General features: G+C 41.7%; 1 protein-coding gene across 1 annotated transcript in view; it reads right to left on the bottom strand.

Moving 5' to 3' along the window:
- The window catches only part of DIAPH3 (diaphanous related formin 3), a 754,726-nt gene that overhangs the window by 340,177 nt on the left and 400,769 nt on the right, over positions 1–13,780 (bottom strand). Inside the window, 2 exon segments of the mRNA XM_040425381.1 lie at positions 6,254–6,493; positions 13,479–13,580. Of these exon segments, the coding sequence (XP_040281315.1) occupies positions 6,254–6,493; positions 13,479–13,580 (342 nt within the window).

The raw sequence follows: 13,780 nt of genomic DNA, 5'->3' as shown, positions 1-13,780 counted from the left end.
TTTTGCTGAGTACCACATTGGTCTCCTCCTTTTTTTGCTTTTACTGACAAGTCTAATGCAATTTTCTGTTGCCTTCAATAATGCACCTTTTAAGTAGTCCCATTTCTCCTGGACTCCATGTAATCCGTTCCAGTCTGATAAGGACTCATTTATGACTAATTTCATTTTTGAAAAGTCTGTTTTTCTAAAATCTAAAACTTTTGTTTTTGTGTGGTGGGACTCTTTCACAGTTCTTATATTAAACCACACTGACTGGTGATCACTAGATCCCAAGGTTTCGCCTACAATGACATCATATACCGAATCCCCGTTTGTGAATACCAAATTCAAAATGGCCTCCCTCCGGGTTGGCTCCTCAACCACTTGTTGTAGAGATAACCCCAGTAGGGAATTTAGAATATCTGTACTCCTGGTAGAACTTGCTATTTTGGTTTTCCAGTTTATATCTGGAAGATTGAAATCTCCCATAATGATAACTTCTCCTTTCATTGTCATTTTAGCTATTTCTTCAACTAGTAGATCATCTAGTTCTTTAACTTGACCAGGTGGTCTATATATCACACCTACACGAGTTACTGCATGGTTAGCAAACTGCAACGTAACCCAAACTGACTCTATGTTGGCCTCACCAACTTGTATTAGGTTTGATTTAATGCTATCTTTCACATACAGGGCCACTCCTCCTCCTTTCTTGCCTTCTCTGTCTCTTCTGTATAAAGAGTACCCTGGTATGGTTATGTCCCAGTCATTTCTTTCATTAAACCATGTCTCCGTAACAGCCACATACTTCATGTGTCATTAGCTGTATCTGCTTTATCACAGCTGTGACAGTTACAGGGAAAGAGCTGCAAGGGAAAGGACATGCCCCCCGAGAAAGGACATGCCCCCCGAGAAAGGACAAGCCCCCTGAAGTGTCAGCATGAAGTCAATTAAGAAGAGCAATGAATGGGGGAGATCTCTGGATCTATGTGAGGTAGATGGCAGGTTATAGGATTGTTCTTTATAAAGAGATTGTCATTTACTATAAGATGTCTGATTTTTTTTTTATACTAATCAGGAAGACAAAATACTTAGACATACTAGATGCAGTAACAGTCCCTGACCATTATCACATTTAACCTTACATGTCACACAAGCACAGAAAATGCATGTGCATGTTAATATTGCTGCTTCCCACTTCTCCTTTACAAATCTAATGAAGCAGAAAACGTGAATTGAAGACCTTTTTCTCATTAATTTTTAGCTGGCATTCACTGCACAAAAAGCATGATGGATTTTTAATTTATGGGCAAATTGGGATTTAGACAATTAAGCCAAAAGAACGACAAAAAATGTATACAAATACGAGATGTGAGTGGAAAAATTGATGAGCTGACAATAATGTGAGCAGCCAGATAGGTTTCAAGTGGCTGCGGATTACTATGTAGTCAGGCCTCAATGAACACAGGGAAGTGGGTAATTTGTTAATAGGAATGACAGAGCTATGGGAAGATATCAATAGTCTAAGCAACTAGTGAAGAGTTAAATCCTAATTTAACTGCAATTCCCTGGTCTTGTTACTCGATCTTAACGCAGCCAAGGCAATGACTTACAGCTGCTTATTTTATTAAAGGAGATCAATGCAATCAATAGAAAATAAATTGACACATTAGATTAAATAATGCCCAGCGAGGTAATTACACCTCACACTGCCAGCTCCGAGTGCATCCAGCTTTGATCATTTTGTGTACGGTTATGTTAGAGTGGTTTTCTCATCTCAGGACATCTTGAAGTGCATCTGACAGCAGATCTGTACGATAATAAAGTAGAATCCAGCACCTCCTTTAAATACTTGAACATATCAATTATGTAGAAAATCTGCACTGCCTGAATATATCAAATACAGCTAGGCAGTTTATTGCTATCCATAATGGTAGTTTGAAGAGCTTCTGAGCGTTTGCAATAGAGAAGGCTATGGCTCCCCCTAGAGAAGGCTATGGCTCCCCCTAGAGAAGGCTATGGCTCCCCCTAGAGAAGGCTATGGCTCCCCCTAGAGAAGGCTATGGCTCCCCCTAGAGAAGGCTATGGCTCCCCCTAGAGAAGGCTATGGCTCCCCCTAGAGAAGGCTATGGCTCCCCCTAGAGAAGGCTATGGCTCCCCCTAGAGAAGGCTATGGCTCCCCCTAGAGAAGGCTATGGCTCCCCCTAGAGAAGGCTACGGCTCCCCCTAGAGAAGGCTACGGCTCCCCCTAGAGAAGGTTACGGCTCCCCCTAGAGAAGGTTACGGCTCCCCCTAGAGAAGGTGATCTAAAAAAATATTCTGCAAAGAGAAGTGTTTTGGATTTTTCATTTAAATACAAAGTCCCCTTCAGGATTAAATATGAGAAAAGAGTTAATGTATCATTATTAACCTTTTTATTGTGCCGCCCCACCCCCAGTCATTCAGTCAAACGCCATTGAAATTCACTGGCCAGAATAAATTATACTGTATATGCTGATCATGCTTATATCTTGCCAATGTTACATTTGGTTTTTATTACTGTTCACACATTGCGTTTTCTGCTGAATAGGTGTATGTTATTTATTTTATTATTATATGGAATGTATTAATATAAGCATGTTGCACTGTGTTTGGTTATGTGTTGTATGTAGTAAGTTAGGGAAACTATTGTCTGAAACTTCCATTAATTATTTTGGGCGACAGGAACCCCCACCCCAGATTTCACTTGGAAGTGTGGCTTCATTTCATGAATAAATTGCCCGGCAGGGGTAGTCTCACTTTGTTCGAAATGTGCTAACAGCTGCTTTGGTGGAGGATTAGGTTGTAAGTTATTTGCTACAAAACTGAATAAAGCGCAACGGAAATATTAAAGGAGGTGCTGGATTCAACCCGATCCTTTTCGTGCCCCGGACTATCTCATTGGAGGTGAGCTGGAGCAGATTTGTACCTATAAAACTGGCTGGCCTTTTACATGTGTACTTGACAGCTGAAGGCATCTTTGTTGGGCCCATGTCCATACAGTATGTGCCCACCTTGCTGAGATATTTTTTTATATATATATATATGCAAATGAGCCTCTAGGAGCAATGGGGGCGTTGCCGTTACACTTAAAGGCTCAGCTCTCTCTACAACTGCCACACCCTCTGCACTTTGATTGACAGGGACAGGCATGATCACGTTTACATTGTATTTCCCTGTCAATCAAACTGGAGAGGGCACAGCAGTTGTAGAGAGAGCTGAGCCTCTAGGTTTAACGGCAACGCCCCCGTTGCTCCTAGAGGCTCATTTGCATATATTAAAAAGTAATTTTTCTCAGCAATGCGGACACATATGAACATGGGACCAACACAGATGTCTTCAGCTACCAAGTGCACATGTAACAGGTCATCCAGTGTCATAGGTACAAATCTGCTGACAGATGTCCTTTAAGAATATAATCACCATATTGCAGTCTGCAGTAATTGCTGACAACTGTTTCATATGGGTATTCTGAGCTCCAGACATATATTGCTTGTATTCTTCATTCATTCTGAATTTACAAAAAAAAAATGCTGGCTGTCTGTGATTTGTGGATTTGGGATAAATCAGGTTGGCAACCTGGGGAAGAACATAAGACATTAAAGTGTGGACCATCATAATTACAGATTTGTCTGTATTGTTAGAAGCCACATGCAGGCATGAGTATAACAAAGTGAGATGCTCCACATAGGTTCAAAGTGAATTAATCACATTTCATATCCCCATCTACCTCTAAATGCAGCCTGAAAGGCACACTTAAAGCAGCAAAATTGAATAGGTTTATTTTCCTTTAAATGCTGTCACCTCTGGTGTGGCATCAATAACACTGATGTGTAGGTAATGTTTTTCCTGAAATATTGCTTTAAAGTTGCCCCAGCAGCCTCTACGAGCGGGACATTCATGTGGTTTAAAAAACTAATTATTCTGTATACTGTACAGGACAATTGGATATATACATCATCCGGGATATTATTTATGAGCAGAACGTCCAGGGGAAGTCACCGAGGTATAATGGAGGTAGAAATTCAATACAACAGAATTTGTGATGGTGGCAACTGTGATTTCCAGACTAAAGTTACAAATAAGCTCAAGCAACATATTCCTGTATTTGTAGCCTCTGTTGAAACCTCACAACAGGCAACAGATTACTTTAGAGGTTACTTTTAAAAGCTGGCAGGCAGGTGTACTTTTAATACGTCTATAATTTCTATAGAAAAATTCCCATAATGTAAAGGGCATCTGTCAGCAGATTTGTACCTATGAGACAGGATGGCCTGTTACCTGTGCACTTGGCAGCTGAAGGCATCTGTGTTGGGCACATGTTCTTATGTGCCCGCATTGCTGAGAAAAATGATGTTGTAATGTAGGCAAATGATCCTCTAGGAGCAACTGGAGAGCTGCCATTACACAGGACCAGGCAGTAAAAATGAGATCGCTCTGGGCCCTGTCAAAGTGCAAATGGCGTCACAGTTGCCGAGAAAGCTGAGCCTCTAGGAGTAACGGCAACGCCCCCATTGCTCCTAGGGGCTCATATGCAGCAATGCAGATACATATGTACATGCGTCCAACACAGATGCCTTCACCTGCCAAGTGCACATGTAACAGGTCAGCCAGGTTGATAGGAACAAATCTGCTGACAGGTGCCCTTCAATGAATGAGGTTGTTGTATTACTGTATGTGTGTAAAAATGCAAACCAACCCAGTCAGCCGGGAAATAAGTAACATAAAAAATAGGGATTGAGAAGAACAGTAAAATATGTAAATAAAGCCAGGTACACACCAGCATTATCAGTATGTTTGGGAAGAACAGTAAAATATGTAAATAAAGCCAGGTACACACCAGCATTATCAGTATGTTTGGGAAGAACAGTAAAATATGTAAATAAAGCCAGGTACACACCAGCGTTATAAGTATGTATTGTACAGCTCTGTTATAGAAAACCATATTAACTGGAACGGTTTCGGTTACAAAATCCCCCCGATTTTTATTTTTTTTTAACCAGAGAAACGGTCCCGTTTTTCGACTGGGAACCCTGGTTTTAATATGCATCAGGCACGTCATGTCCTGAAAGGAGTCATCACCACTTCTGACATGTCTAGTTTTGTGAATATTAGTGAATCTGCCATGCAACCCCAATTTTTAAGCAGATTTATAAGATATGGGTATGAATCAATCCTGGCAGATCACAACTGACCTGGGTATGAATCCATCCTTGCAGATCACATGCACCCATACATGCTGGTTGTCTTCCCTGGGTAGATGGAATCTTCCAGCAAGACGATGCGACATGTCACACGGCTAGAAATGTCCGACATTGGTTGGAAGAGCATGACTAAGACTTCCAAGTACTACCCTGGCCACCTAGTACCCCAGACTTGAAAGCAATTGAACATCTGTGGAACCACCTCCATCATGTTTGCTCTATGGATCCTCCCCCACGCACCTTCCAGCAGCTGCGGGATGCACTGCAGTCAGCATGGCTCCAGATACCTGTGACAACCTACCAGGACCTTAGGGTACTTTCAAACTTGCGACAGAGGATTGCAGCAGGCAGTTCTGTCGTCGGAACTGCCTGCTGGATCCGTCAAAACGTATGCAAACTGATGGCATTTGTCAGACGGATCAGGATCCTGATCCGTATGACAAATGCATTGAAATGCCGGAACCGTCACTCTCCGGTGTCATCCGGAAAAACAGATGTGGCATTTATTTATTTTTTCACATTCTTTGCACTCGGCATTTCAATGGGAAAAAATGCCAGATCCGGCATTCTAGCAAGCGTGCCAGAATTTTTGACGGAATTTTTTTTTTAAACCGGTATTATCTCCATCCTGAAAAGGCAAAAAGCCTGAACTGAAGACATCCTGATGCATCCTGAACAGATTGCTCTCCATTCAGAATGCATTAGGATAAAACTGATCAGTTTTTTTCCAGTATTGAGCCCCTAGAACGGAACTCAATGCCAGAAAAGAATAACGCTAGTATGAAAGTACCCTTACTGAGTCACTTCCAGACCATCTAGCCGATGTGGTTACGATGGATATTTGCTGGTGGTCATAATAATGTGACTCAACGGTGTACAACCACTGCAATGGACAGCAGGCTAGAAACTGAAGACTTTGTGTTTCATGAAGGTGGCCCCTCATGTTTTACGAGCATACAATTTTCTCCCAGTCTACATTTACAAACATGATGAAAAATAACGTAATTTACAAGGCACCTAGAAAAAAGCAGTGTTAGTAAAGCGACACTCACTTTGCAAAGAGAGCTGAGGTTGTATCCAAACGTCTGAGCATTTCGGGATCCGGCATTCATATAGTTTCCTATGAGTAACACCATCTCCAGCAGTTTGGCGAAGCTCCTGCTTTTCTTTATCTCCTCGCACGCTTCACTGACAGCCATAATATCTGGTTTGATGTTGTTTACTTGCTCTTCAAATTGAAGGCGAAATAGAATTGCGTTTAGACGCGGAATGAGCCTCTTCACGCTGCTCATCTGATTAAAGAAAGGAATATATTTTATGAAAAAGCTATATAATAATTTGCAGCTTTAAACCATTCTAGAGAGGCCAGCAAAACAGAAATCCTTTAGTGTGGGATGTAATTATGGCAGACAACTTTGTGCAGATCTCATCTCGCTTCACAGCTACAATGTCTATTCGCCATCACTCTAATTTAGCCGACACAGAATTTAGAGCTGAAACTGAAGCTCTCAGAAAAGACTAAAACTTTTAAATCAAGACTTTGGTGGATGAAGAAAGCTGCCACGCATCCGAATATTTACTGTGCCACGGGCAGAATGGTTAAAACTTCAGCGCCTCTGAAAATCCCCTACCTTGTCACCTTCCTCCTCCTCTTCCCTAACCAGAAGCAGGACATCTTAATGACATTTCACGACTTATTGATATATCACAGGGAAATGAGAAATGAATGGTGGCAGCAGGAAACACTTCATTACTTTGACTTCATGTTAAATAACAACAATGATAATAACGAATAAGCGCCGAAAAGGTCTATAAAATGCCACAAACCATATCTGGGCATATTTTCCTTTACAAAAGTAAACTATGTCTATAAGTGCACTCCTAAAAGTAGCATTAGAGGCTATACAGTCTATTGTGCAATATATTCTGAGCATCATCATCTAAATAATACAGTATTATTCCCATCTCAGTGCATCATTTCATTCTACTTCGCATCAAAGCTGCAAACGTCATTTTCTAATTTTTCGGAGAATTTTTCAACAGTTCTGGGCTAGTCTTTAGCCTGGTCCGGTTTTGTCAGACCTATCTCACATCAAATAGTGGTCCCTGCAGCCTTGCTGAATATTTACAACTGTATATATTAATATAAGTAATTATACTAGAGCCATGCCAATATATGCAGCTTTAAAAACTAGTAAGAAAAATATTAGCTGAGTACCCGCTTAGGCAGGATGCTCAAGCTCCATAAAGAGACCAATCCGGTATAAAGACTTATGGGGAACAAACGTTCCTAGGAATGCTCGGCCCTGATGTTTAGGTTTGACATTTTGTACTGTCCAATTACCGTAGATATCCTCCACATTAGTCAATGGGTAAATATGGTACAAGAAAGGATAGAATGACTGTAGAAGGGTTAGGAAAGAAAAGAAAGAACCCAAGGCAAGAAGAAGTGCTGGGGAAGAGGTGATGGGTGAATGAACTGAGATAACATCATTCTGGGCATCATAAGAGCTATAAACACTGCTGTACCTGGGCCTGATAATCGGAATAAAGCTTCATCTCTGGAAAAGAACTGAGGCTTGCTTGTTCTGGATATCTACCTAGCAGTAGAAAAGTACAATCACCTCTGGATCTGAACTGAGTTATTATAATATACTATAGCTGCTGGGTTTCTGCTGTTTCAGACAGCAGGCACACAAGGCTAATTTGTAAAGAACAGACTTCTGCTGTGCATGTATGGCATTAGTACTGAAGGGGTTAACTAGCCAGAAACTGAAAGTTGGCCATACACTTCAGGCAGCTGTCAGATGTTGGCTGAGGTGGGTCAATGCGGCAGCCAGTTATTGGTTGAGCAGTCATTTACAGTATATAAAGAGGGGCCAGGAAGTAGAGAATGGGGGGGGGGGAAATCAGAGTAGGGTGGAAGGGCAGTAAGGGGAGCATGATTTATTTACCATTTAACACCATTCTGAAGATGAGGGTTTTAAGGGAACACTTGCGTTGCTGGATTCCGGCAGGCAGTTTTCCCGGCAATCTGTATGCAAACAGATACCATTTGTAGACGGATTCGGATCCATCTCACAAATGAACTGCAATACCGGATCAGTCTCTCTGGTTGTCATCCGGAAAAACGGATCCAGTATTTATCTTTTCGACATTTTTAAAGGTCTGTACATGTGCAGACTGCAAAATCGGATCAGTTTTTCCGGAACACTTGCATTAATGCATTTCAATGTAAAATAATGCAGCATCCGGCATTCCGGCAAGTGTTCCAGAATTTGGCACGGAGAAGATGCCACAGCATGCTGCGGCATTTTCTCCGTCCAAAAACCGTCGAGTGACTGAACTGAAGATATCCTGATGCATAATGAACGGATTTCTCTCCATTCAGAATGCATTAGGAAAAAAAAAATAGGACGGAACTCAATACCGGAAAAGTTTAACGCAGGTGTGAAAGTACCCTAAGAATCAAGTACTTCACAATCACAGCCAGGATAAATATTCTCATTAAGACAACCCCTTCTCACATGGAATAATAGGATACAGATAAATGAATATCATAGAAGGGAACCTTGCGAAGGATCTGACTAAGCGAGAAAGAAAGTGTACAGATCATCTATGAGAGAAAAGCTTCAGCTCTGACAGACCATCCCACCCATGTATCACACTCTCAGCACTTCATCTATATATCTGACATGTATTATTATATAATGGCTGGCTTGCTGCAACTTTCCACAAAATAACCGCCCCTTGAGCCTGGAGAGCATTTGCCAAATTAGAGCATGCATTAGCTGTAATTAATATTCTAAACTTACGAAAAATCACACATCCACATATCTTTTCCCCCTCAGCATATTTAATAAACTGTACATGCGGCACTTAAAGGGCATCTGTCAGCAGATTTGTACCTATGGAACTGGTTGACCTGTAACATGTGCACTTGGTCCCATGTTCATATCTGCCCACGTTGCTCTGAAAAATGAAGTTTCAATATATGAAAATGAGCCCCTAAGACCAACAGGGGCATTTTGCCATTACACCTAGAGACTCAGCTCTCTCTACAACTGCCGCAACCTCTGCACTTTAATAGGGCTGAGTAGGGTGATCATGTTTACACTACCTCACCCTGTCAAAGTGGAGAGAGTACAGAGAGAGCAGAGCCTTGAGGTAGAACAGCAACATTCCTGTTGCTCCTAGAGGCTCATTCACATTTACTAACCACTTCACATCCGCCCATAGGAAATAAACATCCTATGGGTGGATGTTTATCTCTTAATGGATGTTCTGGAACGTCTATTCAGAGAGGTCAGCTGCACGCTAATCGTGAAGCTGCCGAGCGGGGGGCCCGCTGTCAGTGACAGCAGGGCAACCAGAGAGAAGGCAGGGAAAGTTTCCAGGTGTGTCTTGCACAGACCTCGATCAGCCCTGCACTGAGGCTTTACAGGGCTGTATAATGTTGTACCTCCTCTCTGGGGGGGTGTATTTTCCCTATAACTGAGGCTACCTGTCAGCCCCAGTTACAGGAGACATCAATAGTGAGAAAAAATAAAATAAAAAAAGTTAAGTTAAATGTCCCCCACAGGTCTTGTATGACCTTATGGGGGACGCAAAGTGTAAAATAAAAAAATAACATGCCTTTAAAAAAAAAAGTTTCACATGTAAAAAAAATTTAAAATTAAAATAGAAAAAATAAAATACATATTTGGTATTGCCGCATCCGTAACGACCGGCTCTATAAATATAATCACACGATCCACCCAGTCCGATAAACAGAATAAAAGAAAAACTAAAACTGCGTCAAAAAAGCTATTTTTGTCACCTTACATCACAAAAAGTGCAACTCCAAGTTATTAAAAAGGCCTCTGTCCCACAAAATGGTACCAATAAAACCATCACCTCATGGAGACATTAAAACATCATTTTCTATTCTATTCTATTATAGTGTTAAATTGAAATAAATAAAAATAGTATACATATTAGGTATCGCCACGTCTGTAACAACCAGCACTATAAAAATATCACATAACCTAACCCCTCAGGTGAACACCTTAATTTTTTTTATATAAACACAGTGCCAAAAAAGCTATTTTTTCTCACCTTACATCACAAAAATTGCAACACCAAGCGATCAAAAAGGCGTATGCCCTCCAAATTAGTAGCAATCAAACCAGCACCTCAAATGAGACCCTACCTAAGACACAAACTTTTTTTGGTTTAAAAAATGCTATTATTGTGTAAAACTTAAATAAATAAGGAAAATTATACATATTAAGTATTGCCACGTCCGCAACGATCTGCTCTATAAAAATGTCATGTGACCTAACCCCTCAAGTGAACGCTGTAAAAATAAATAAATAAATAAATGAATGAAAACTGTGCTAAAATAACCAATTTTTTGGTCACCCTGCCCCATAAAGTGTAATAATGAGAGATAAAAAAAAATCATATGTACCCAAAAATGGTACCAATAAAACTGGCACCTTATCCCCTAGTTTCCAAAATGGAGTCTCTTTTTCTTTGTTAGTTTCTACTGTAAGGGTGCATCAGGGGGGCTTCAAATGGGACATGGCAAAAACCAGTTCAGCAAAATCTGCCTTCCAAAAACCATACGACACTCCTTTTCTTCTGCGCCCTGGCGTGTGCCCTTACATCAGTTTACGACCACATGTGGGGTGTTTCTGTCAACCACAGAATCGGGGTAATAAATATTGAGTTCTGTTTGGCTGTTAACCGTCGATGTGTTAAAGAAAAAAAATTGGATTAAATTGGAAAATCTGCCAAAAAAGTGAAATTTTGAAATGTAATCTCCATTTTCCTTTAATTCTTGTGGAACACCTAAAGGGTTAACATATTGGGAACGCTAAGGGTTTTAAAAGCAGAGAAATAGAAATTTAGAAAATTGCGAATGTTTCAAAATTTTTGGTAAATTTGGGATTATTTTATAAATAAAGGTGAAATATATAGACTCAAATTTACCACCGTCATGAAGTACAATGTGTCACGAGAAAACAGTTTGAGAATAGCTTGGATAAGGCCTCATGCACACGACCGTATTTTTTCACGGTCCGCAAAACGGGGTTCCGTTGGTCTGTGACCGTTTTTTCGTCCGTGGGTCTTCCTTGATTTTTGGAGGATCCACGGACATGAAAAAAAAGTCGTTTTGGTGTCCGCCTGGCCATGCGGAGCCAAACGGATCCGTCCTGAATTACAATGCAAGTCAATGGGGACGGCCAGGAGCTCCTCCTACTGGTAAGTGACAGATCATTAAGCAATGCGCCGCGCAGACCTGTCACTTACCAGTAGGAGGAGCTCCCGGCCGGACACAGACAGCGCAGCAGCCAGCAGGTAAGTATGATGCTTCTAATATTGTAATATTGCTAAGTAACCATGGCAACCAGGCCTGCAGTAGCGTCCTGGTTGCCATGGTTACCGATCGGAGCCCCAGAGCGATTAAACTGGGACTCCGATCGGAATCTCCGCTGCCACCAATGATCGGGGGGGGGGGAGAGGGGAGGCCGCACACTGGCCACCAATGATAATACAATACAGGGAGGGGGGGGGGGGGGCGACGGAGGCCGCACACTGGCCACCAATGAAATTACAATAGAGGGGGGGGAGGGGGGCCGACGGTGGCCGCACACTGGCCACCAATGAAATTACAATGGAGGGGGGCCGACGGAGGCCGCACACTGGCCACCAATGATATTACAATAGAGGCTGGAGGGGCCGGGGGGGCGCACACTGGCCACCAATGATATTCAAACTGGGGAGGGAGGGGGGTCTGCCCCCTGCTGCCTGGCAGCCCCTGATCTCTTATAGGGGGCTATGATATGCACAATTAACCCCTCAGGTGCAGCAGAAAACGGAAAACGGCACAACGGCCACGGATGCACACAACGGTCGTGTGCATGAGGCCTAAGTAAAAGTGTTCCAAAGTTATTACCACATAAAGTGACATGTCAGATTTGCAAAATTAGGCTCTGTCAGGAAGGGGGTAAATGGCCTGGATGTGAAGTGATTAATAAATTATTTTTCTCAGCAATGCGGCATACATGAACATGGGACCAACACAGATGCCTTCATCCGCCAAGCATACAGGCAACGGGTATAAATCTGCCGACAGATGCCCTTTAATATACTTTTTGATAAAAATGCATAGGCCCGCTCCCATGAACCAGGTGTTTGTAATTAGCAGGAGACTGACTAAGGGTTAATAGCTACTTGGAATCAGTTCAGTTTCTGAGACCACATGGAATGGGGAGCTTTTTGAGAGCTGTTCACATGGGGCAGTGCTGAATTGTGGTGGTTGCTGCAGTGCCAAAGGGGGGTTAGCTGTACAGGAAGGGTGCTGTTGGGGGGGCGTCATCTATGGATGTGGTGTTGGTGCAGCAGTGGTCACTGTGTGATGCTGCACCAATATAGTACAGGGACCCATTCGAAAGTGGCTTGTGCATAGTTCAATAATTATTAACACAACGTGAATGGACAGTCCATGCTTTTTCTTTACTTTAGACTATGAATTAAATTTAACCAAACTGAACAACTGCTTGTATGTTACTTCTGATAGTCAACCAATGCCTCTGACTTTGTTTAGGGAAGGATATAAAAACAGCACCAGAACTAGAAGGTTTAATCTGCGTAGACAATGTTAGTTAACATCCAAATAAAAAGTAGATGGAAAAAGTCATATATTGTCTGTGACCTTCGGGCTCCAGGTCTGAATCCAGAGTTCCTACCATTGTGAGAAGCATACAATGGTCCATGATAGTACAATCACCCAATAAACTGCAGCAAACAAAGAAATCATTGTCTTCTAAACTGTAATATCTCAGGGACAAGTACTATCTACAATACCACACAGGCTTTTTGCAGATTTGCCGAGGACAATGCCTCATACTCTGGATGTGTTCAGTACTTCAGGAGCAAAGCAGAAAGAATGATTTTCTTCAAGACTCATTTATTGAAACTTACTTTTGTACATTTCCCAGTCATAATGACATAATTTTAGAAATACAACTGTACATAAATTCTACCCACTGTGACCTTTTAGCTGAAAACCATTTATGGGAATTAGCACAGATAATACTGTATATCTCAACACCTTTTATCTCATAGCTATAAAAAGCTGTCTAGTTCTGGAGTGGATTTACATCTCCTTCATCCTCGGCTAAACCTATTCAGCTTGATAGAGTCACAAATGCAATTTTGTCATCCAACAATTCATTTTAAATGGAAAACTGGATAAAACAGACTGAAGAAGTTTTAAAACATACTCACCACAACACCAAACTGCTCAGGCTCTGACAGGCTGCAGTATTCACCCTTCAGTTTGGCCAATGCCGTTAACTGAGTTTGTTCAGGCATATTTTTTATTAGATTCTACAAGAACAAAAGAATAGTTCACTTTAAAAAGAGTATTCTCCTCACAGACATTTATGGCATATCCATAGAATACAATCTTAAGCGTGTGATAGCTGAGGGTCCCACCTCTAAAACCTGGATCCCTCAACCCCATCTTGCCTCAGCAGATCCTACGCGCTTGCTGGGCCCAGACTACAAGTGACGGTTTGGTGATTAGG

This window comes from Bufo bufo, chromosome 3 (genome assembly GCF_905171765.1).
Source record: "Bufo bufo chromosome 3, aBufBuf1.1, whole genome shotgun sequence".
NCBI classification, from domain to species: domain Eukaryota; kingdom Metazoa; phylum Chordata; class Amphibia; order Anura; family Bufonidae; genus Bufo; species Bufo bufo.
Note: the sequence above shows the minus strand (reverse complement) of the source record. Positions and strands in the feature narration are given on the sequence as shown.